This window comes from Papio anubis, chromosome 10 (assembly GCF_008728515.1).
Source record: "Papio anubis isolate 15944 chromosome 10, Panubis1.0, whole genome shotgun sequence".
NCBI lineage: Eukaryota > Metazoa > Chordata > Mammalia > Primates > Cercopithecidae > Papio > Papio anubis.
In genome coordinates, this window is record NC_044985.1 from 69,595,300 (window position 1) to 69,620,652 (window position 25,353).

General features: G+C 34.1%; 1 protein-coding gene across 1 annotated transcript in view; it reads left to right on the forward strand.

Moving 5' to 3' along the window:
• FSIP2 (fibrous sheath interacting protein 2) overlaps nt 1–17,632 on the forward strand; it is a 101,080-nt gene extending 83,448 nt beyond the window's left edge. The window contains exons 20-23 of the mRNA XM_031651393.1: nt 8,944–8,990; nt 12,657–12,700; nt 16,151–16,220; nt 17,432–17,632. Of these exons, the coding sequence (XP_031507253.1) occupies nt 8,944–8,990; nt 12,657–12,700; nt 16,151–16,220; nt 17,432–17,568 (298 nt within the window). The 3' untranslated portion in view covers nt 17,569–17,632. The remainder of the gene's footprint in view (nt 1–8,943; nt 8,991–12,656; nt 12,701–16,150; nt 16,221–17,431) is intronic.
• The last annotated feature ends 7,721 nt before the right edge of the window (nt 17,633–25,353 follow it).

Sequence of the window (25,353 nt, forward strand, 5' to 3'; positions counted from 1 at the left end):
CTTCCCTTCCCTGGCACCCTACTGTGAATAATTCCAAAGCCACTTCTTGCTATCTGCTCCTCCATTTTTAGATACCTGGCCTCTATGTCCTAGTTTTGAAACCAGTTTCTAGTGTATCAGTGTCTTATATAAACTATTTGCTAATGTATTAGGGTATTTTCTAACCTGAGAGAGAGATAATGGCCCAGAAATGAAATATGCAGTATGACTACAAAAGTGTTCATGCTTAGCTCTCTTAAGAAAGCTATTGTCATTGCCTATAAGAAAAATCCAAAGGAATGAGAAAGAAATATAAGTTTTAGCATTCAGAGATAAATCGTAGAAAGCACTGGAGTTTGACATGGCTCTTTAAGAATGGATAGCATTTACACAAGTGAAAGACAATCCAAGTTTGGATGACACTAAAGGCAAAGTATGGACTGTAAAAGTGATAGGGGACAGAGAGGAACAAAGTGCACTATAGACTTGAAATCTCACAACTCCATCAAGAATAGTGAAAATATCTAAATTTGTGCTTGCATTTATAAAATTATACACAACTTGGAAGAGAGAACTTTGTTTTTAATCTGGGGAGAAGTACTCATATTATACACAGAAAAATCTAGTGACTTTTTTTTCACTCAGCATGCTGGAATTGTATTTTTTTTTTTTGACATGGCCTTATTTTGGGACATCTGTTTTTGGCCCACCATTGTCTCTTTTCTCCTGCATAATAGGTTATTTTTAACATACATAGCTAGAAATGTTGGAACCTCTCTATTGGTTATTTTAGTGAAGTAAAAAACAGGCATAAATAATACTAAATAAAAATGATTTTAGAGCAAGATAATACCAGGAAGCTCAAGGTTCTGATTTCCCCATGGAAACAAAACATGAGCAACTACAATCTGACTAACACAACTTTATAACAGCTCTGGACAACAGTCTGCAGCAACCAAATGAATACTCAATCAAGAAAAAGCTGGCTGCTCATGGTGGCTTATGCCTGTAATCCCACCACTTTGGGAGGCCGAGGCATGAAGATTGCTTGAGGCCAGGAGTTTGAAGTCAGGTTGGGCAACATAGCAAGACCCTAACTCTACCAAAATAAAATAAAATAATAAAAAATTAGCTGGCATGGTCATATGCACCTAGTCTTAGCTACTCAGGAGGCTGAGGTGATAGAATTGCTTGAGCTCATGAGTTCAAAGTTACAGTGAGCTATGATTTTGCCACTGCACTTTAGCCTAGGCAACAGAGCAAGACTCTGACACACAGAGAGAGAAGACAAAAGAAAGAGAAAGAAAAGAGAGATAAAGGAAAAAGAGTATAAGAGAAAGAGAGAGGAGAGAGAAACAAAAGGAAGAAGGAAAGCAAAAAATGAAAGAAAGGGAAGGAAGGGAGGGAGAGAGGGGTGAAGAAAGGGAAGGAGGAACGGAGAGCGAAAGGGAAAAAACACATTCAAAATAGTTTTAAAAAATCTGTGAAGTTTAACTTGCTCTTGCATCCAACTTCCTCCCAGCATGGTGTAACACAGTCAAGAGAAAGAAGCCCAATTTCCAGTTTCCTCCTTTTGGTGGAAAGAACAGAATAGATCTTGTTCTGACCTATCTATGGGCTTTCTTAAGAAATTATTTTTGTTTCACTTGACTAGGAACTCAGATAGGCAATGGTGTCATAGTTTGGTTCTAAGCCCGGAAACCACAGAAAGTAGTGGATAGGTGCCATAATGCATGAAAACTACAGAGGGACTGCAGAACCATAAACACCTTGGGCAAGAAATTATGGGAAGAGAGAGATACAACAGAACATCTAAGTTCCTAAGAAGGAGCAGGAAGTGACTCTTTGGGAAATTAAATCATTTACAAGCGGCCCAGAAAAACTGAGTTTGGGGATGCACAAATACAGACTTGAAAACTACAATCAAGGAAAAGATCTGAAAAAAACCTAAATCTTTACTTTGGAATGTTTCCAAGGCTCAAAGTCTCATTAATTAGTAAATATTTTCCACATCCAATCAGCAAAAGCTAGAAGAGGTGGCTTCTTTATTATTTCAAGTACTCATATTTGAACAAAAGATTACTAAGCATACAAAAAATGGGGAAATTCAAATGGAAAGAATAAAATACCCAGAAAATGTTCCTGAAGAAGCATATCAGTTGGACCTACATGGCAAAGACTTCAAGACAACTATCCTAAATATGTTCAAGAATTGTAGGTAGACAAAGAATTAAGGAAATTAGTAAAAATATGTATGAACAAAATTAAAATATTAATAGGAAAATTATAAAAAAGAACCAGACAGTAATTCTGGTTTTGGTAGTGCATTAGGGTAACTACACTTAACAACAATTTATTGTATATTCTAAAATAACTAAAAGAGAGGAATTGGACTATTCCTAATACATAACACAAAAAACAATAAATGTTTGAGGTGATGGATACCCCAATTACCCTGACTTAATCATTGCACATTGTATACCTGTATCAAAACATCACATGTAACCCATAAACATGTGCAAGAATTATGTACACATGAAAATTAAAAATTAATTCTGGAGCTGAAAAATATAATAACTGAATTGAAAAATTCATTGGAGAAGTTCAACAGCAAACTTGGACAGACAGAAGAAACAATCAGTGAACTTGAATGCAAGTCATTTGAAGTTGCCAAGTCTAAAGACCAAAAGGAAAAATGATTGGAAAAAAAAAAGCAATGCCTAAGGATTTTTGAAACACCATCAAGCAGAATAATATACACATTATGTAAATTCCAGAAGAAGACATTGAGAAAGAAACAGAGAGATAATTTGAGGAAACAAGGGCTGAAACTTCCTAAATTTGAAGAAAGACATACATACACAAATAAAAGAAGCTTAACAAACTACAAACAGAATAAACACAAAAATATCATATTAAGACACATAATAATCAAACTGTCAGAAGACAACCTTTAAAGTAGACAAAGGAAAGTGATTCATCGTGTACAAATAACCCTCATAATACTATTAGTGATTTTCTCATTAGTAACCTTACAAGCCAAGAGGCAGTGAGATGATATACTTAAAGGAATAAAAGAAAAAAACATACTGTCAAACAAGAATTCTACATCCAGCAAAAAATGTTCTTCAAAAATGAGGAGAAATTAAGACATTCCAAGATAAGGAAAAGCGGAGGGAGTTCATTAACACTAGACCTACCTGACAGGAAATGCTAAAGAAAGTTCTTCAAGTTAAAAAGATAAATGAAATGATGCTAGACAGTAACTCAGAGCCATATGAAACTATGTAATTTTTAACAAGTGTAAATACATGAACAAATATAAAAATAGTATTATCATAATTTAGCTCATATATCCACTTTTTATTTTCTAAAGAATTTAAAAGACAAATGAATAAAACAGATTATAAGTTTATGCTAATGGGTACAGAATATAAAAAGGTATAATTTTGGGACCTCAATAACATAAAGTGGGTAGGGGGCAAATGTGTTAAAAAGTAGAGTTTTTGTATGCAATTAAATTTACTTGGTATCAATTAAAAATTAGAATAATAATTTTAGGATGTTACACATAATCCTTGTAATAACAACAAAGAAAATATTCCTAAAATATACATAAAAGAAAATAAGAACTGAATTAAAATGTGTCACTAAAAAGTTCATCTAAATACAAAGGAAGACAGTAATGGAAGAAATGAAGGATGAAACAACTGTAAGATGCAGCAAACAACAAAATGGCAAAAGAATGTTATTCTCTATTACTGATTACTTAAAGTATAAATGTGTTAAACACTTTAATCAAAAGAGATAGAATGACAAACTGGATTTTAAAAACAGAATCCAACTGTATGTTATTCATAAGATATTCACTTTAGGTCTAAGAATACATGTAGGTTGAAAGTGAAATAATTGAAAAATATACCCCATGCAAATAGAAACCAAAAGAGAGGGGAAAAAAGGACATTGTATGATGATAACAGCATCAATTTACCAGGAAGAGATAATAATTAAAAACATATACAAATGGTCTCCAGCTTAGTGAAAATTTGACTTACAATTTTTTAACTTTATGACAGTGTGAAAGGAATACATATTCAGTACCATATTCAATATATTATATGATAGTTTTAATACTTTGTGTTAGATGATCTTGCCAAACTGTAGGCTAATGTATGTGTTCTGAGCACATTTAAGGTAGATTAGGCTAAATTATGATGTTTGGTAGCTTAGATGTGTTAAATACATATTCAATGTATGATATTTTCCATTTAAAATGGGTTCATTGAGACGTAACCCCATTGTAAGTTGAGAAGCATCTGTATGCACCAAACATCAGAGCTCTAAAATATACTAAACAAATACTAACAGAATTGAAGAGGAAATAAACAGCTCTACAATAATAGTAAAGGACTTCAATATGCCATTTTCAATCATGGAGAGACAACTAAACAAAATAAGGAAATAGAGGATGTTGATATGTTTGGGCTGTGCCTCCACCAAAATCTCATCTTGAATTGTTGTTCCCATAATCCCCACATGTTGTGAGAAGGACCAGGTGGAAGGTAATTGAATCATTGAGATGATTACTCCTATGCTGCTTTTCTCATGATAGTGAGTGAGTTCTCATAAGATCTGATGGTTCTATAAGGGGCTTTTCCCCCTTTTGCTTGGCACTTCTCCTTCCTGCCACTAGGGGAAGAAGGATATGTTTGCTTTCCCTCCACCATGATTGTAAGTTTCCTGAGGCCTCCCTAGGTATACAGAACTGTGAGTCAATTAAATCTCTTTCCTTTATAAATTACCCAGTCTCAGGCAGACCTTTATAGCAACATGAGAACAGACTAATACAGATGTGAATAAAACTATAGATTTATTCAACCTGTCATATATATATAGTTAAATATATATGTGTGTGTGTGTTTGTATATATGTATAAAACAATAGCAAAATACACAGTTTTCTCAAATGCACATAGCACGCTCTCCAGGATAAATTATATCTTAGGCCACAAAATGAGTCTTAATAAATTTTAAAAGTTTGAATACATACAAAATATATTTTCAAATTGCAGTGGGATAAAGCTAGAAATCAATAGCAGAAGTAAAAACCAAAACACCCTTAAAAATGTGAAAATTAAACAATATAGTATCAACTTATGGGTCAAAGAAGAAATAATAAGAGAACTTACCAAACTCACCAAAATTTAAGGAATACAACAAAAACAATGTTAAGAGGAAAATTTATAGTCATAAATAAATCAAATAAGAAAGATCTTATACCAACAACTTTATACCTTAAGCAACTAGAGAAAGAACAAACTGAAAGGTATTAAGTGGAAGAAAATAATAAAGATTAGACCAGGAATAAAATAGACAATAAAAAAAGTAGAGAAAATCAAGAAAACTAAGAGTTGGTTCATAAAAAAAAAAAAAAAAAAAAAAAAAAAAAATCAATGAAATTGACAAGTCTTCAGCTAGATTACCTAAGGAAAGAAAGAGAAGACTCAGTTAAAATCATAAATGAAACAGGTAAAATAGCAACTGAGTTTATAGAAATAAAAGGATTAAAAGAGGGTACTATGAATAATTGTATGCCAACAAATTGGATAATCTAGATGAAATGGATAAATTCCTAGAAATATACAGCTTGTCAAGACTGAATTATGCTAAATTAGAGTGAACAAATTTAGAAATAGTAAAGAAATTGAATCAGTAACTGAAAAACCTCCTAAGAAAGAAAAGCTCATGACCAGATAGATACTTTCATTGGTGGATGTCACAAATTTCAAAGAATTAACTCTAACCCCCCTCAGACTTTTCAAAAAAATTGAAAAGAGGAAACACTTCCAAAGTCATGATGCCAGCATTACATTATTGCCAAGACCAAAGACAGCAATAAAACACTACAGAACAATATTACTGATGAATATTGATGCAAAAATTTTCAACACGGTATTAGCTAACCAAATTCATCAGTATATTAAAAGGTTTATAGATCATGACCAAGTCGGTTTTATCCCGGGAATGCAAACAAGTTTCAACACAAAAAAACCAATCAATAGGCCAGGCACAGTGACTCACGCCTGTAATCCCAGTACTTTGAGAGGTTAAGATGGGCAGATTTCTCAAGCCCGACAATTTGAGACCAACCTGGGCAACATGGCGAAACCCCATCTCTCCAAAAAAAATACAAAAAATAGCCAGACGTGGTGTGCACCTGTGGTCCCAGCTATGAAGGAGGCTGAAGCAGGTGGATTTATTGAGAACAGGAAGTTGAGGTAGGCTGCAGTGAACTGTGATTACACCACTTCGCTCCAGCCTGGGTGACAGAATGAGACCTTGTCTCAAAAACAACAACAACAACAACAACAACAAAAATCAATGTAATACATCACATTAACAGAATGAAAGGGAAACACACGTACACACACACACACACCTGTCCATCTCAAATGATGCAGGAAAACCGTTTGACAAAAGTTAAATCTTTTACATGGATAAAAGGACTCAGCACAGCAGGAAGAGAAGGAAATTACTTCAGCATTGTTAAGGTCATATATGAAACATCTACAGCTAATATTGTAGATATTAGCTGTATCTAATATCTATCTCAGTGGTGAAGAAATGAAGTATTTTCTCTGAGATCAGGGACAAACAAAAAACAATGACTACTTTTGCCACTTCTATTTAACACAGTACTGAAAATGCTAGTCAGAAAAATTAGGCAAGAAGAAGGGGAAAGGCATTCTAATTGGATGAGCAGAAAAATTATTGTTTATAGATGACATGGTCATAATGTAGAAACCCCTGAAGAACACATAAAAAATGTTGTAATTAATGAATTAATTCAGCAAAGTTACCAGATATAAAATCAACACAGAAAAGATAGCTGCATTCTGTATAATTACAATGAGCAATCTAAAAATAATTAAGGGGAAAACAATTTAAATTGAGGGGAAAACAAATTTAAAAACAATTTAAGGGGAAAATCCATTTATATTAATAACAAACAGAATAAAATACTTAGGAATACATTTAACCAAGGAATTGAAAGACTTGTACTTTGGCAACTACAAAATATTGCTATAAGAAATTAAAGAGAACGCAAATAAGTAGAAAGACACCTCATGTTTATAGATTAGAAGACAATATTGTTAAAATGTTAATTCTACTCAAAGTAATTCATAGAATCAATGGAATCCTTATCAAAATACCAATAATTTTTTTTTTGCAGAAATAGAAAATTTATCCTAAAGTTCATTGGTTTCTCAAGAGACCCTTAATAGGCAAAAAATCTTAATATAGAACAAAGATGCAGATGTCTTATTTACTGATTTCAAATCTTACTACAAAGCTACCGTAATCAAACAGTGTGATACTGACATAAAGACAGACTTATAAAGCAAATAAATGGAATAAAGAACCCAGAAATAAACCCTTCCATATATGGTCAAATGATTTTTACCAAGGGTACGAAGACAATTTAATGAGGGAAGGGATGGCCTTTTCCACAGGTGGTGATGGGAATAGATACTCACATGCAAAAAAACAAACAAAAATGAAGGTGAACCCTTACCTTACGCCACATACAAAAATTAACTCAAAATGAGTCAGAGATCTAAACATAAGAGCTAGAAAAACTTTTGTCAGAAGACATGGGAGAAAGGCCTCATGACATTGGATTTAACAGTGTTTGTTGTTGTTGTTGTTGTTGTTTTGAAATCAAAGCACAGGAAAGAAAAGAAAAATAGGTATATTGTGCTTCATTATGATTAAAACTTTTGTGCTTCAAAGGACACCATCAATGAAGTGAAAAGTCAACCCATGGAATGGGAGAAAATATTTGCAAATTATACATATAGTAAATAATTAAGATTCAGAATATATAAATAATTCCTATGACTCAACAATGATAAAACAACCCAATTAAAAATGTGCAAAGGACTTAGACAGTTCTCTAAGAAAATATACAAATGGCTAAGAGGCACATAAAATGATTTTCAATCATTTCCCTAATCATTAGGGAAATGCAAATCACAATCACAAGATTCCACTTTCAACACATTAAGATAACTAAAGAAGGGAGGGAGGGACGGAAGGAGGGAGGGAAAAAAGAAGTAAAGGCAAAGAAAACAAGTACTTGTAAGGATGTCAAGAATTGAAACCCTTATGCATAAATGGTGGAAATTTCAATAGTGTAGACACTGTGGAAAACAGTATTGGGCGGGTTCTCAAAAATTAAATATAGACTTACCCTACGATCAAGCAATTCTCCTTCTGTGTACATACTCAAAATACTTAAAAGCAGGGACCAAAACAGATATTTCTACACCGTTATTCACCATAGACAAATGGTGGAAGCAATCCCAATGTCTATCGATAGATGAATAAACAAGCAAAATGTGTTATAAATATTCAATGGAATGTTATTCAGCCTTAAAAAAGAAAGATATTATGGCACATACTACTGGATGTATGAACTTTCAAATATATTTTGCTAATTGGGATAGGTCAGCACAAAAGGACATTTCATGATTCTCATATGAAGTCCCTAGCATAGTCAAAATCATAGAGACAGAAAGTAGAATAGTGGTTCCCAGGGGATGGGGAGAGACGGAAATTAGGTTTTAATATTTAATTGGTATAGAGTTTCAGTTGGGAAAGATGAAAAAAGTTCTGGAGCTGGATGGTTGTGATGGTTGCACAACACTGCAAATGTACTTAATGCTATAGAACTGTACACTTAAAATGGTTAAAATTGTAAATTTAATGTATGTATAATCACAATTTTAAAAGTAGGGGAAAAAGTCAATCAGAAATCATTTTTATTTGATTTGGAATCTCAGTGAATAGTATATTATTTAAGCTTTCTTTCCATATGAAGACTAACTGTTCTTTTGCTTAATCAGTAACTTCTTCATTTATCAAATTCACCCTAAATGATGTTCTTTTTCTTTTATTTTAGTGAGGTTGAAGATTGTTGCCCAGACCCAAGTGCTAAAATATTAGAAGGTTGGACTCTTTTTTCTTAAATTAGGAAGTGTTCAAAGATAAATGTCTACTATTTTGATGTGTGTGTGGTTTTTTTTTTTTAGTTATCAAACTTGAAGTTAATACAGGCTTTATTTTTTCTATGAGTTTATCTACTTTAGAAAATGATACAGTATTACCTCATTCAGGTGTTAAAATGAGTTAAATACTTTCCCTTGCCTAAATTACCGTTAAGATTTTATCACTGATTGTGGTATCAAGTATACGGAGTGACATGAATTCACATTTACCATACTCCTGTGAAATATCTACAAAATAGAGAGTATTGTAACAGCAGTTTATATCTGAGCCAGAATCCATACTACTAGAATTTAATTATTTCTTTGAAGGATTATGCCTCTTTTTAAAGCTAAATTTATTCCCTCATATTAAAATCTGGCTAGGATGTACCTCACGTTTTTTTTTCATTTTTCTATTTTTTTTTAATTCATTCCTTAATAGTACTGGCTCCTTAGAAAATTTGTAACGACTTTTAGGTTCTCTAATTGTCAAGACCTTAGAGGGAGGATCAATATGGTTCTAACAATAATAGCATATATAAGAGGTAGAGTGTCATGTTTGCTATAAAGTCACATTGAAAGTCAAACCACAAGTTTATCATTACTATTTCAAACATGCAACCAATTCAACATATTCTCCCAATTTGAAAGTGAAAATCATTTTTATTAAGATAATCCATAAAATAGCATTAAGTATGCCAGAATTCAGTGACCATATCATAGATTTCACAAAAACCACTCCTATAATGTCTGAATTGTGGAATTATACTTTGCTAGATGCCAACAGAAACTGTTTCATACAACCATACTCATTTCATAGATGAGGAAACTCAAGCTCAGGGTAAGGCAGTGACCCATCCAACATTCCTCTGAGTCAAAAACAGAGTCCAAAACAGACCAATGTAACAGACGTGGCACACCAGAAGGGAGGAGGGGGGTGAGTGCTGAAAAATTACCTATTGGGTATAATATTCACTATTCAGGTGATAGGTCACTAAAAGCCCAACCTCACCATTATGCAATATATCCAAGTAATAATCCTGCACATGTATCCGGTGAATCTATATATAAACAAAAGTTCCATCTGCATCCCACGTCTCCTGCCTCTAAATTCAGTGTTTTAATATGCTTTTTCCAACTTCATTTTGGTGATCTTGCTTAGTACTTATATCCTTTAGTAATATCACAGATGTTCAATTAAATCATTTACTTACTCATTCATCCAAAGATTTGCTGAGTGTTTTCTTTGTATCCTGAGATTCCATGTCTGAACAAGACTGACAAAGGTTTTGCTCTCATGGAATTTACACTTTAACTCGGAGTAGGAAGTCCCATCCCAAGAGTAAAGACTTAAACAAGATAATTCCAGACATTAATAAGTAAAGTCATGTGTCACATAATGATGTTTTGGCCAATGATGGACCAGTATAAAATAGTAGTCCCATATGATTATAATACTGTATTTCTACTGTACTTTGTCTATGTTTAGATACACAAATACTTACCATTGTGTTACAGTTGCCTCCAGTATACAGTGTCATAACATTCTGTACAGGTTTAGCCTAGAAGACATACCACACCATATAGCTTAGGTGTATAGTAGGCTATAGCATCTAGGTTTGTGTAAGTACATCCTATGATGTTCACACAATGATGCAATCACCTAATGAGGCATTTCTCAGAATGTAACCATGTTAAGCAATGCATGACTGTACTTCCCATCTCATTTAGAACCAAATCTCAAGTCATCACAATGGCTTACAAACCCCTACATCATCTGGGCATCACCCTAACATCCTATTCCCCCTCTAAGGTACTCCTCTTTTTCTTTCTGGCTCAATTCATTCCAATCACACTAACCTCCTTGCTGTTCCTCAAACACTTTATATATTAATGGCCCTTGGATTTGCTGATCCTCCTGTACTCTTTCCCCTATATCTGCATTGCTCATTCCTTACTTTCAGATCTTGGCCCAAATGTCACTTTCTCAGGTCTTCTCTGGCCACACTCTGAAACTGCAACTTAATTCTGATCAGGGCACTACCTATCCCAGTTCTTTGCTTTACTGGATAGCACTTTCTGTTATAGTGTGTATTTTAATTGTTTTTTTGACTGTCTCTCTAGAATGTAAGCTTCATAAAGGTGGAGATTTCTGTCTGTTAACAGCTGTATCACCAAGAGCCTAAAACACTACTTTGTTTATAGTAGATACAGGGATTTAATGAGATAGGAGAGACTATTGGATCAACCAAAGGTGAAGGAGGAGTACAAGAATTCTTTTTTTTGGTTACGTTAAGATTGAGGTATCCTTTAGACATTCAAGTTGAGATGTCACATAAGCAATTGGATATTTAAGTCTGAAATTAAGTGGAAAGATCAAGGCCAGATATATTCATTCCTAATTCATATATACAATAAAATCTCAAATAACTTAAATCCAAAAATTGGGGCCCCATAAATATCAGGAAATTTTTTATGCCTCTTCATCAAAACAACTTCCTAGTTTTTCTGGGGAGTTGGAAGCCCATATACCTTAGAAACTTAAAAACTTGTGTTTGGAATCATTGCCCTTGTAGTAAACCCAAATGTTCTCATTCATTTAAAATAAAATCTGTTCAATTATGTGCAATATATATTTAGGTGCTTTTTAGGAAGATTATCAACCAACAATGAAACCTAACCAATTTTGTCAGATATTTTAATCACTTCTCATATTTGAGCTGATTGAGATTTTACTGTTACTTTTTTTTAGAACCCATATTGGCCCAAAGGGTACTTTAGATAGTTATTGCTTGTGTTGGCTCGTGATGAGTGTAGCTATATAAAATGCATAGTTTTTTCTTATATGATATCTATAGCCAAGGAAGACAGTCTCATTCACGTACTATGTATGAGAAAACAGAGTCAGAGAAGTTAGATGTTCAGTGTTCACACAGCTTTAAGCAATGAAGCTAAGATTTAAATACAGGGTTTCTGCCTTCTTAGCAGGTTAGCTGCTTCCCTTGCAGTGGGTTCTTGAGAAGCTTCTCTCACAGTGTCATTTCTACCTCCTTGCCTGAATTTATTTCACTAATATATTGACCTCCCCTGGAACTCAGACAACTTTTGGTTCTATAGACTCCACCAAATTTCCTCTGAGCATTACCTCGAAGCTCTCCTGATTCTCCCAGAAGTTACTATTTAATAATACCCGTACTCTCCTCTTTATTCTAATAAGCTGCTTTTAAGTAGGCATGTAAAGAAAGTGGTAGACCTGGAAGGGCTTTTAAGAATCATCTATAGAGTAATCCCTCATTTCACAGGTAAACAAACAGGCTTATAGGGATTGAATAGTTGCGCATAGATGTATAGCTACTAAGTTACAGAGCTTGCCTCTCCCACTATGTTACATTTCATCTTTCATAATTTCTAAATTTCTAACTGAAGGGCTAAGACATGCCCCAACATTCTAGGGCTCTCACTTACTTCAGTGTTGTTCCCAATTGCTTATACATTTAAAATAACAACTTCTTCGACCTGCTTAAATTATATGATTCTTTGGTGAAAAATAAGTAATATGATCAGATTTGTGTCAACAAATATATATGCTTCAGAAAGAGACTATTTTACTTTTTTTTAATCTCTACAGAAAGTTCTCAGGAACAAAAGCCAGAGCATGCAAGCAGTGTTAAGGTAAGTATTTTTAATTAGCCTTAATTGGTATATATTAGGATGTAGTTAAGAACAACTCAGTTTTCATAGTTCAGTCAGGGACTGTGTGGTATGATTTGAAGGATATCAGAAAGCATTCTCCTATTCACAATTTCTTACACCCTCTCCCTCTTCCTAGTTGAGGCCTGTCCCTGGTGTACTAAAATATGTTGACAAAATCCTTTGGGTTAAGTCATCATTTCTTGTTTAGGTGCACAAAGTAATATACTGGTTCTCCCTAGCATCTAAGTACAATTCTGTTTATTAGCTCTGTTACTACAGTCTCTAGCAAAACACTAGAGGGAGTGAATTACTTGGCCCTACCTAGGATGAGTAGACTCAAGTGAGAAACTTGGGGAGGTGGGGAGAAAACAGAAGCTTCAAACATGGAAGGGGCATGGCTTGCAGGAAGTGAGTGTTAATTCTATTTTTCTGCATTCCTAAACATTACTTCTTTACTGGCAACTTTCCACAAAGCCCACCTACTCCCCAGTGTGAGCCAAGAAAATTTCCTCTTTATAAATCTTTCTTATAAAGTTTCCAATGAGAAATGAAGCTACACATCTTTGTCTGTGTTTTTTAATCAAATTGTTTCTTTCTTGGTTCAGTTTAATCACCCTTCAAGTGGGTCCTTCCACCCCCACATACAATATAAGCTATCAATTATGGAGTTACTTCTCATATCGCAATATAGTACAATTTTCAGAACCAACTTTTAAAATCTTATAACTTACACTTAAGATATATTTTTTTAAATGTTCAAAGATACTGGATTTGTCACCCACTGAAGCTAATCCTCATTTGTGAATATAAGTATTTATTTAACTACCTCAGGCTCCATTTTGGCCACACTTTACATATAATTTGCATATATGTAAATTTACACTATAATTTACAGTAAAATTATATGGCAACAGAAGGGAAATGCTGAAGCTCTAATCTAAGAACCTGTTGACACTCAGTGTGTCAAGTGGAATTTCTGGCTAATCTGGACTCCTTCTGCTTTTGTTCCTTCCCTCTTTGCTACCTTTTCCATGGTAAAATTATGGGTAAAGTTGTTATCTAATCCAGTTCTGGGTAAGGTGGAGTAGGCAGGCTCCATCTTACCTCTCTCAGTGATTACAACTAAACACTGTGGGTAACTACTGAGGATTCTGAAAAATAAATAACAAGAGTTAGGCAGGGGAATCAAAACTCAAAGAATGGCCAATGCCATTGTGAGTTTCCTGGGTTTTGTTATTTTATTTGCATATCCTCTAAGACTCAGGGAAACTCAAATCCTGGAATTGCATAGATCAACTGGATAGAATATAGCTCCTAGAGAAACCATTGTTTTCTTACCGGTTAGGAGATTCCCGTGACATGGAGAATCTGGGGAGAATCCCCACTTTTTCTCCCTCCTTGGCCCTGCCTCAAGGCAAGGTCCCCTCGTGAAGCTGCATGGCAGTAGCAGCAGAGGCCGCTGAGGTACCACTTAAAACTCTGAAAGAAAATTCTTCTCTGACCAATAGGGAAAGGGTCCTCAGTAGACTAAGGAGTATTGATTGAGCCTGTTGTGCTTTTCTCTGCTTTCTCTTGTCACTTTACTCTTAGTGGTAGATGCAGATATAAACTAGAAACAGCACACACACAGAGGCTAAAGCCACAGCATTTTAGCCATAGAACTAGAAAAGGGGGCTAATGAGAGTCAGGCATTGAGGAAAATCACAGAAAGGGGAACCTCAAAAATCTGTTTATAATGCCCCCTCTGAATTGTACATATTTGGAAATTACCTGAAGTTACAAAGACAAAAGTCTTCGAGAACTTGAACTGCATTCTTAACAGTAGTGCATACATAAGGATACTCAAAGCTACAAAAATTTTGAAAACAGAAATTAAATTGAAACCACAGCCATGAGATGGGCAGGGTAGGATATGTGATCTGAACATAATGAGTCAATTACCTACCAAAATAAAAAAACATGCACACACACACATATCCTCTACAGGATTTTGAAAGGACCAAAAATCTGACTACTTACATATAATGTGCAGGATACATTCCAAAATGATTCAACATACAAAGAACAAAGACAATATCTACAGCTTTCAAAGAAAAGGTCAAAAGATGCCAACTCCGACATAGCCAAGGTTTTGAAATTTTTAGATTAAAAACTTTAAAGTCATGATTTTAACAATGCTCCATTAAGTAAGGGTAAGCACTCTTGTATCTAACAAACAGATACACGTTTTCAGCATAACTTAAGTACTATCATCCCCTCATAGCTGTAGGGGATTGATTCCAGGAATCCCAAAAGATATCAAAATTCAGGGGTACTCAAGGTCCTTATATAAAATGGTATATTTGCATATAACCTACACACATCCTCCCATATATTCTAAATTATTTCTAGATTACTTATCATACCTGACACAATGTAAATATTATGTAAATAGTTCTTATGCTGTATTATTTAGGGAATAATGACAAGAACAATAAGTCTATACATATTCAGTATACATACAGCTGTCCATTATTTTTCATTTATTTTATCTTTAGTTGGTTAAACTTATGGATACACAACTGAGAATCAGCACTTTACATTGTCTCTGCCCCATTTTATTCCTCAGTTATCTTGTTTCCAATAGCTTAATATGTGAGCACCCTTAAGTCTTCTTGGAGGAACTATGGTAAAACTCTTGTAATAGTATCTGTTGCTTTTTACCTGATATAGACACTGCGCATTCCTCTTATGTTACATGTATTTAAGCCTTGTTTTATTGATTTTTAACAGATGACATTTTAGAATAGCTACAGAATTCTGGTACCCTTCAAATCTACCATTTTAGAATAGTTTCAGAATAGCTGAAGCCCCACCACCTGTCCCAGGCTACTTTATGCCTCTCTGGGACAATTGCTGCTCTTGCATTCAAAATTGATAAAGGTCTATAGAGTAAAGCTAGTACTGGAGACACAATCCCAGCACAACCAGGTCCACAGAGTCACTTTATTGCCCCAGACTCTGCAGTGGCTAAGATTTCAATAAAAGAAAATTTGGGGTTACAAAGTGAACATCCTTTTTTCTCCCCTTACTATTACATCTTTTTTCAGAAAAGAATTTTTAACTTTTTTCAATTCAATCAAAGGATAGAGGGGGCAGATAGAGCTGAGATTTTTCATGAGTTAATATGGCTGAACCATTGACCCTCATTTAGTGCTAGCCAAAACCTGCATTCATAACAAGTGTCAATGTTAGGCATCTTACTTTCCAAAAATTAGGAGCCTCAGCCTTATTGAACAATTCTTTGAGATTGCAGAGCACAGATATATTTTATGTAAGATACTGTAATGGTATTTATAGGTATATCTAGTGGATTTGAGGATTTATGGGTATATTTAGTGTTTAGTGTCCAGTGAAAGACTCAGTTTGTATTTCAATTTACCTTGGCAGTTTATCACCATCTTTGAAAGATCCAAGGATGTTCTTGGCAGTGCAAATCCCTCAAAGGAAGTCACTTCAGGTACAAAATGTACTATTTTAACAACTGGTGTAATTAAACTCTCAACTGCATCATTTTGAGTTTAGAATTTTTTATTACTGTCCTGGAAATGAGTGACTCTCCCCTTGCATATTATCAAAATGGGATTGAAATAATATTCTTACTGTTTGTATAAATACCAATTTTCAGTTAATTATGTAGTTCTCTATCTTTACACCAAAGGGACAATAGATAATATAACTAAAATATATCAGGCCCTAGCTATTCCCATTTTATTTAAAGAAAAAAAGTGAGAATCATTAAAGAGAAAAATGACAATACGTTATCCAAGGTTATCCCACAGCTAACAAGCAGCAGAGCTACGTTTCAAATCCCAATCTCATGCGACATCATCACTGTCTACACACTCAAATGGTTATAAGAGCAAGGTAGGTACCATAAACAACAGCAGCAGGTTGAGAAGGGGTGTGTGACTCATGGGAGATGGCATGCTGCCTTTGAAGGAGGCAGCTGCTACTCAGCTACAATCAATGGCATGCTAGATTGTTCCTAGTTCTTCCATTTTTTCAAAAGAAGCTGGGAATTAAAGTTTTATATTAAAATTTATAACTTTTGAGTGTCATGTACTACAATCAAGAAAATACAGGATTTTAGTAACCCTATCACAACTTATGAAGTATCAGAAAAGCACATAAATGATTATTTCTTTACATATAAAATTATTTCTTTATGTATAAAATAATAATTTTGTTAAACTGAGATGATTATATTCTTTAAAACCTCATGCTGAATAAATGGTGCAAAAAAATCCAAATAGGAACTCTTTCATTACCTACACAATCCTATTTTCCATGACATAAATAATCACTTGGGGTCAGTCAATGGAAAATTTACTTAAAGTAGGTGAGAATTTATAGTATTTTTAATGTGCTTCTACTTTCTCTTGAGCATTCTGAAATAGGTGTCCACACTGTGTAGAGTTGAAGGTTACTTTCGCTTTTAACTCATTAGACATTTTCAGAGAGTGTTCTGCTGAGAAAAGAGAAATGGACTTTTGCATACTTGACTAAAGGAGCCTTATAGTACAGTAGGCATAATGATGTCATGAGAGTCAGAAAATCTGGACCCTATTACCAGCTGGGCCACCTTTTACTCATATGACCTTAGGCAAGGTATTTGACCTCAGCATCCAAAAATAAAGATATCATTCTTCTTGTTTACTTTGTCCACAGAAACTCCCAAGTCTGATGTCTCCAAACAAGGATCTAAAATGCTGACAAAAATGTCTTCAGCTTTGTCAAAGGTGTTTTCTCTACGTAACACCAGTAATTCCACATCTTCCTCACCAGCTCACGAGGATGAACACTGAAGCTTTTGTACCTGATATAAGTATGCTTACTTCTCTTAGAAAATAAAATGGTTTTTAAAGCATAGTATAGTGTCTTATAAGATGATTCCTATACTACTGAAAATAAAAGCAAAAGGAAGCATAAAAGGGACCAGGTAAAAGAAGGGTTTAACAAATGCTTTGGATTTTTGATAATTAGTAAGAGATGTTAATAATTAGTATTACTTGTGTGCCATGAGAGTTAAATGACTAAACATATAATTATTAAACTAGACAACTCACACTACCCACCAGGAAATGCACATTGATTTCTCCTGTTAAATTTTATAGGATGTTGTTACTGGGATAGTTATTAAATTGAGATGAAAACCAAGCTGAACATGAAACTATGTAAGGGACAAGTTTATTGTTAAAGGCATATTTAGATACTCAAATAAAAGGATTTATACGAGATAAATTTTTCCCACCTGTAAGTAAAGTTAGTTTAGTTTATGTCTCCCAGGCAAAATGATCCAACTGTAGATAAAGCATCATTTGAAAGTAAGCGATAACTGTATAAATTCCATATATGCATAAAATGGCCCCTGTGATAAAAAAAAAATCCTTACAAGTAAGGTACTTCTTATGGATAAAATATCAATCAAGAAATCATTGGTCAATAAAGTTATTAAATAATTTTCAGGAATATTATACTCAAATATAGAGATCAAGATCCATTTGTAAAAACAAAAAGTAATGGGAAAAATTTAATAAGGTGGCTAGCTAGTGCAGTGATAAATTTTTCAAAATTAGCTGAACTTGGAACTTTGTGATATAGTTTCAACATCAGCATATTTGCCTCTGGAATCCAAGGAGGTTTTATAAAGAGATTCAACAGATGGACCAAGCAGCCAGGAAAGAATGTCAAATATTGTCACCCAAAAATGGTGACTCATGAATTTTTAGAGAATGTGTATTCTATTTTATCTAAAATTTTCTTGACAATTGCCAGTAATAAAGCAGAAATTTCTGAAAAAGTTTTGTTTTAAAACACCAAACTTCCTTTAATGAAGTTGACTGGTGCAGTAATGACAGGAAAGAAAAAAGTGATTATCTAGTTAAATGTTTACATATAAATAATAAAATTATTTAACTGGAGGTTTAGTCTACTTATAATAATCTCTTAAAAATAGATTAATCCCAAAGATCATACAAAATTGCCTAACTTGTAGATGCAGACCTTCTAAAAAATTATGGTTGGTGAGAAATAGCTGGAAATTCATTTCTGAATTATTTTCAGAAGAGCTCATTCTACATCAGTTTGCATTAGTTGACAGTGTTGTTGAAAGCATTCTTACAGATGTCATCCAAACCAATGATGTTTCCCAAACTTAGATATTATGTGTTTTTAAGTTGTCTTTCAACATAACATAAGATTTCACTGTAAAAATTTAAAGTACTCTGATTCACATACTTATCAATTGAATAATATATAAATGTAAGATACTCTGATTTAAGAGAGTTTTTAATGGTGAAGGAAATTTCCCGTTTTCTCTGACTCAATTAGAGGAAAGAACGTCAAGTTCAGAATTAGTCCTTGAAGTTGACAAAATTTAGTAAGGAATGGTTAATATTATTGAGAAATTTAAGTCCTAGGAAAAACCATCCAGAAATACTTTTGTGTTAGACATGTATAAGAAACATTGTCTTTATTTTCAACTGAACTAGTAGGGTAAATGTGCTAAAAGTATCAAACACTGAATTGAAAAAAATATATATTATTACCTGATAAAACCTGTAGTAGCTGAAATTTCTAAAAGTAAAATTAGTCTTCTAGCTAATGACTAATGCTAAAGCAGAAGAAAGCTTTCAAGATTCATAAAATTGAAATTATTTCTTAGGTTGTTGATTATGTGTTTTACTAAAACGAACTGGAAAACATTTTGTGTGAAAGGCTAGAAAATAGACATTTTAGGTTTGTAGATTCTCTGTCAAATCTACTCCATTATGCTATTGTAGCATAAAACCAACCATATACAACACATAAGCAAATAGATGTGGATGTGATTCAATAAAACTTTCTTTATAAACACTGAAATTTGAATCTCATTTAATGTTACATGTCATAACATAGTATTTTTATTTTGATTTTTTCAATAACTTAAAAATATAAAAATTATTCTTAGGTTGATTAAAGACAAGTGACAGGACAGATTTAGTCTGTGCTGATTTCTGTACTATAATAATTTGGAACCCATGAATAAGCTTAATATTATATGAAGGGTACAGATTATTGCCTTAAAATAATACTAGTGAAGGTTCAAATTCTGTTGTGGGAATTCAGGGACCCTGAATGGAGGGACTAGCTGGAGCCATGGCAGATGAACATAAATTGTGAAGATTTCATTTTAATATGGACATTTATCAGTTCCCAAATAATACTTTTATAATTCCTTACACCTGTCTTTACTTTAATCTCTTAATCCTGTTATCTTCGTAAGCTGAGGATGTACATCACCTCAGGACCACTGTGATAATTGTGTTAACTGTACAAATTGATTGTAAAATATGTGTTTGAACAATATGAAATCAGTGCACCTTGAAAAAGAACAGAATGACAGCGATTTTTAGGGAACAAGAGAAGACAACCATAAGGTCTGATTGCCTGTGGGGTTGGGCAAAAAGAACCATATTTTTCTGCTTACAGAGAGCTATAAACTGACGTGAAAGTAGGAGAGATATCTTTAAATTCTTTTTCTAGCAAGGAATATGAATATTAATACCCTGGGAAAGGAATACATTCTTGGGGGGAGGTCTATAAACGGTTGCTCTGGGAGTGTCTGTCTGATGCGGTTGAGATAAGGATTGAGATATGCCCTGGTCTCCTGCAGTACCTTCAGGCTTACTAGGATGGGGAAAAACTCCGCCCTGGTAAATTTATGGTCAGACTGCTTCTCTGCTCTCAAATCCTGTTTTCTGTAGTTTAAGATGTTTATCAAGACAATACATGCACCGCTGAACATAGACCCTTATCAGTAGTTCTCCTTTTTGCCCTTGAAGCATGTGATCTACTCCCTGTTCTTACACCCCCTAAACCCTTTATAAAAAACTTGATGGTTTCAGGCTCAGGCGGGCATCATGGGCCTACCAATATGTGATGTCACCCCCGGTGGCCCAGCTGTAACATTCCTTTCTTTGTAGTCTTTATCTTTATTTCTCAGCTGGCCAACATTTATGGAAAATAGAAAGAACCTACGTTGAAATATTGGGAGCGGGTTCCCCCGATAAAATTCCATTACAAAAATTAGTTTGTGTAGTTCAAATGTTGATTTCTTTAGTGATTTACTTATTGAATATATTGTTGAAAAGCCACATGAGCATTCTGCTAAAATATACTTAGAGTTAGAAAAAGAAGAGTTAGGGCTGGGCACGGTGACTCATGCCTGTAATCCCAGCACTTTGGGAAGCCAAGGAGGACAGATCACTTGAGGTCAGTAGATCAAGACCAGCCTGGCCAACATGGTGAAACTCCATCTCTACTAAGAATACAAAAAAAATCAGCTGCACATGTTGGTGGATCCCAGCTGCTCAGGAGGATGAGGCAGGAGAATCACTTGAACCCAGGAGGCAAAGGTTGCAGAGGGCAGAGATCACACCACTGCACTCCAACCTGGGGACTCTATCTCAAAAAAAAAATAAAGAAAAAGGAAAGATAAAGAAGAGTTAGATCAAGATTTAATTTGTAGGTAAATTTCTAATTCAAAATTCTTTCTTACTTTGAGAGTAGCCAATCAAAATGGATGTAGACATAAAATCAGAAGACTTGGTAGTCATTTTTGTAAAAGAAATAAACTAAAACCTCAGTTAATAGTGCTGCATAATGGTGGAGCAGGCAGCTCCAAGCTCTTATCATCCCACAGAAATATTGACAAATAAGAAAAAAAAATGTCAGAAGCAACTTTTTCAGAACTCTGGAAAACGGTCAAAAGTTTACAGCAATTAATCAAACACTGAATCAAGAAACATAGGAAAGATTTTTGATATATTTACTTGCCCTTGCCCAAACCTTTTTCTCAACCCAGTAGCAGTCTTGAACAAAGGAGTCTACATTCCAGTGCTGGGCCTTTTTGAGAGAGCACAGCAGATCTTATTCTACAATTACTGTGTGCATCTGTTCTCAACTTTCTGTGTGCCACATGAACAGCTGAAGCAAGGTACTTGTTTCTGTTTTGTCTAACTGGGAACTCAGACTGGAAAAGCAGTGAACATTGCTCAAAAACACTGCAAACGAAGTAACAACCTGGAGATGCCTGAGGCATAAAATAACCAAAGAACCAGGAAACAAAAACAAAAACAAAACAAAACAAAAAAACAACCTGGGGAGAAAATCTTCTAAGAAATCAAGATGCCCACATCTTCTATGTGGGGGAACTTAGAAAGCCATACACATGTATAGGGGAAGACCTACCTTCAGAAAAGAACAAAAATAACCTAAGATTTTTACCTCAGGTTTTTCCTTTGGCTCTGTGCAAACCTAGCTAAGAACTGAAGGAGTTTCCCAGCACAGATCCAATAAGCACAGACTGGGAGATGTATTTTCAGTTGTTTCCTTGTTTGCTTGTTTGTTTTGTTTCTGTTCTTTAAATACTGGAGTTCAAGGAAATCTCTGTGAAAACTCTAACTGAATACCAGGAATGGATACTTCAGTGATCACACAAGGAAGAGTCTTTACAAAAATACATTGTCAAATACGCTGTCAAGACACTAAACAAATAGACCACTAAAGCCTTCAGCAGTCGAAAAGCAACTCCAGGAAAAGGGGACTATCTGATTTCCATAGTTACCACATAATATTATTATGCCCAGTTTTCAACAACAACTACAAAAATCACAAGAAATACAAAGAAGCAGGAAAGTACAGCTCATTTAAAGGAACAAAATAAATAACTAGAAGCCATGCCTAAGGAAGTTTATACTTTGGATTAATTATACGAAGACTATAAAACAACTATTTTAAAAATAGTAAAATAGCTTAAAAAATACATAGACAAAGAATAAAATAAATCAAGAAAATAATACAAATATTAATAAAGAGATAAAATGATAAAAAGAAAGTAAACATTCACCGTGGAAAAGTTTGGAGGTTCCTCAAAAAAATTAAACATGGAATGACTACATAATCTATTATTTTATCTTCTCAGTATACACCCAAAATAATCAAATGCAGGGATTTAAACGTATAATAGTACACCAATGTTTATAGCAACATTTTTCACAAAGCTAAATGTGAAAGAAACCCAAATTTTTTATCAGTAGAGGAATAGATAAAATATGTTTTTTGTGTGTGTATGTGTGTGTGTGTGTGTGTGTGTGTGAGAGAGAGAGAGAGAGAGAGAGAGAGAGAGAGAGAGAGACCCAACAGAGTCTTAAATTCACTCTTAAAAAGCAATGAAATTCTGATACATTTTACAAAAAGGAAGAAGCTGGAAAACATTATGCTAAGTGAAAAGGAGACACAAAAGAGAAAATGTTGTTCCACTTCCATGGAGTACATAGAGTAGACAAATTTATAGAAAAAGAAAGGAGAAATAAAAAGTAGAAAAGAAAAAAGTAGGAAAAACTAGAAAGTACAGTTGGAGAGAGGGAGGAATGGGAAGTTATTGTGTAATGAGCACAGTGTTTCTCTTTGGAATGATAAGTTCTGGTAATCAATAGAAATGATAATCACAAAACAGGTGAATGTACTTAATGTTAGGGAACTATACACTTAAAATCATTAAAATGATAAAAATGGAAAATTTTATGTAATGTATATGTTACCACAGTAGTAGAAAGGAAATCACATAGAAATTCTGAGGCTGAAATATACCATAACTAAAGGAAAGAATTACTAGAGGGATCCAATAGCAGAGTCTGAACACACAGAAGAAATAATCAGTGAACTTGAAGACAAAACAATTGGAATTATTTATTCTGAGAAATAGAAAGAAAAAATAATGAAGAAAAGTAAACAGAGCCTAAAGGACCTAAGAAAAACCATCAAGAGACCAAAGTGTGTAAGGAGGAAAAATAATATAGGAAGAAATAATTTTAAAAACTTATAAATTTGCCAAAAGACATAAATCTGTAAATCCAAAAAGCTCCCAGAACTCAACTAGAATAAACTCAAAGATACTCACACCAAGACACACTATAATCAGAATGTCAAAAGCCAAAGACAAGATTCTGGAAAATAGGTAGAGTAGAAAGCAGAAGAAGTCTCTCACCTCACCTAAACAACAATTTTACTGGTAGAATATGGCTGATGTAACTCTTTTGGAACTCTGGCATTGACTGAAAGCTGATATATTTTAGAATAAGGCATGGATGCTAAATTGCAGTTAATTTCAATTTCTTAGCACAGTAGAAGCTACCTATTTGAATTCCCATCCTGGTGGCAGGAAGCTGTGCTCATGTTCTTGGAGGAGTCTGCACACAACTTGTGGGAGCACAGGTTCACAAGGAGGACCATTTCCTCCAAGTTTTGTGAGTGTCATCTCTAATCACTGATTACTGAATCTCATTAAAGAGGTACAGACAGAGGTGGGTGGTAATTGTTGCTGCTTCTTGCATTGTGAAAACGACTTCACTTCCAGTTGAAGTGATTTCCAAGATTTGAAGGACTGACGTCTCTTTCATCTCCTTAAATTTTTCTCCCTTTTTGGGAGCTAGACATTAAACACTAGACATTAGAAAGCAATGCATATACAAAGAAAAAAATAAAGTGATCACACACGCTCAGGAAAAGGTGCAGTCTCAGAAAAGACCTGAGAAGACCTTAAGTTTACATCTCAGGCAGATCCTTGGGATACAAAAAGCCACAATTTAAAAAAATAACTAAAAACAGCAAACCAGGAAAGGGATAATGTGATTTCCAGAACTACCACATTTCTTAGATTCAAATGTCCAGTTCCAATGAAAATTCACAAGATATACAAAGAAACTTGAAAGTGTGGCTCATTCAAAGGAAAAAAAAAATAAACAAAAATTGTTATATAAAAAGGCCTGACAAGCAAATATACTAGAAAAACACTTAAAAACAACATTATTAAAGATGCTCAAAGATATAAAGTTAAAACTGATGTATGAAAAAAATCAAAATATGAATAAAAGACATAGAAAGCTTAACGGAAAACAAAAATTCTAGAGGCAAAAATTACAATAACCTAAATAAGACATTTACTAGAGAGATTCAAAAATGGGTTTGAGCAGCAGAAGAAAAAAACCTCAAACTTGAAGATGGAACAATGAAAATTAATTAGTCTGAGGAACAGATTTAAAAAATTAAAGTGAAGTGACCCTAAGGAACCTGTAGGTCACCACCAAGTGGACCAATTCATTTTGTGAGTCCCAAATGGAAAAGACAGGGAAAGGGGGAGAAGGAATATTTGAAGAATGTCTGAAAAGTTCCCACATATGATGACGGATGTGAATATAAACATCCAAGGTCAATAAACTCTAAGTAAGATGATCTCAAAGAGAACCACACTGAGGCATGTTATATTTTCAAAAGATAATGAGAATTTTGAAAGCAGTAAGAGAGTAGTGACATGTCACAGGAATTCTCAATAAGGCTGTCAGCAGATTTCTCTTTTTTTAAAAAAATTATACTTTAAGTTCTGAGGTACATGTGCATAAGGTGCGCATTTGTTACACAGATATGCATGTGTCATGGTGGTTTTCTGCACCCATCAGCACAACATCTACATTAGGTATTTCTCCTAATGCTATCCCTCCCCTAGTCCCCCACCCCCCGACAGGCCTAGTGTGTGATGTTCCCTTCCCTGT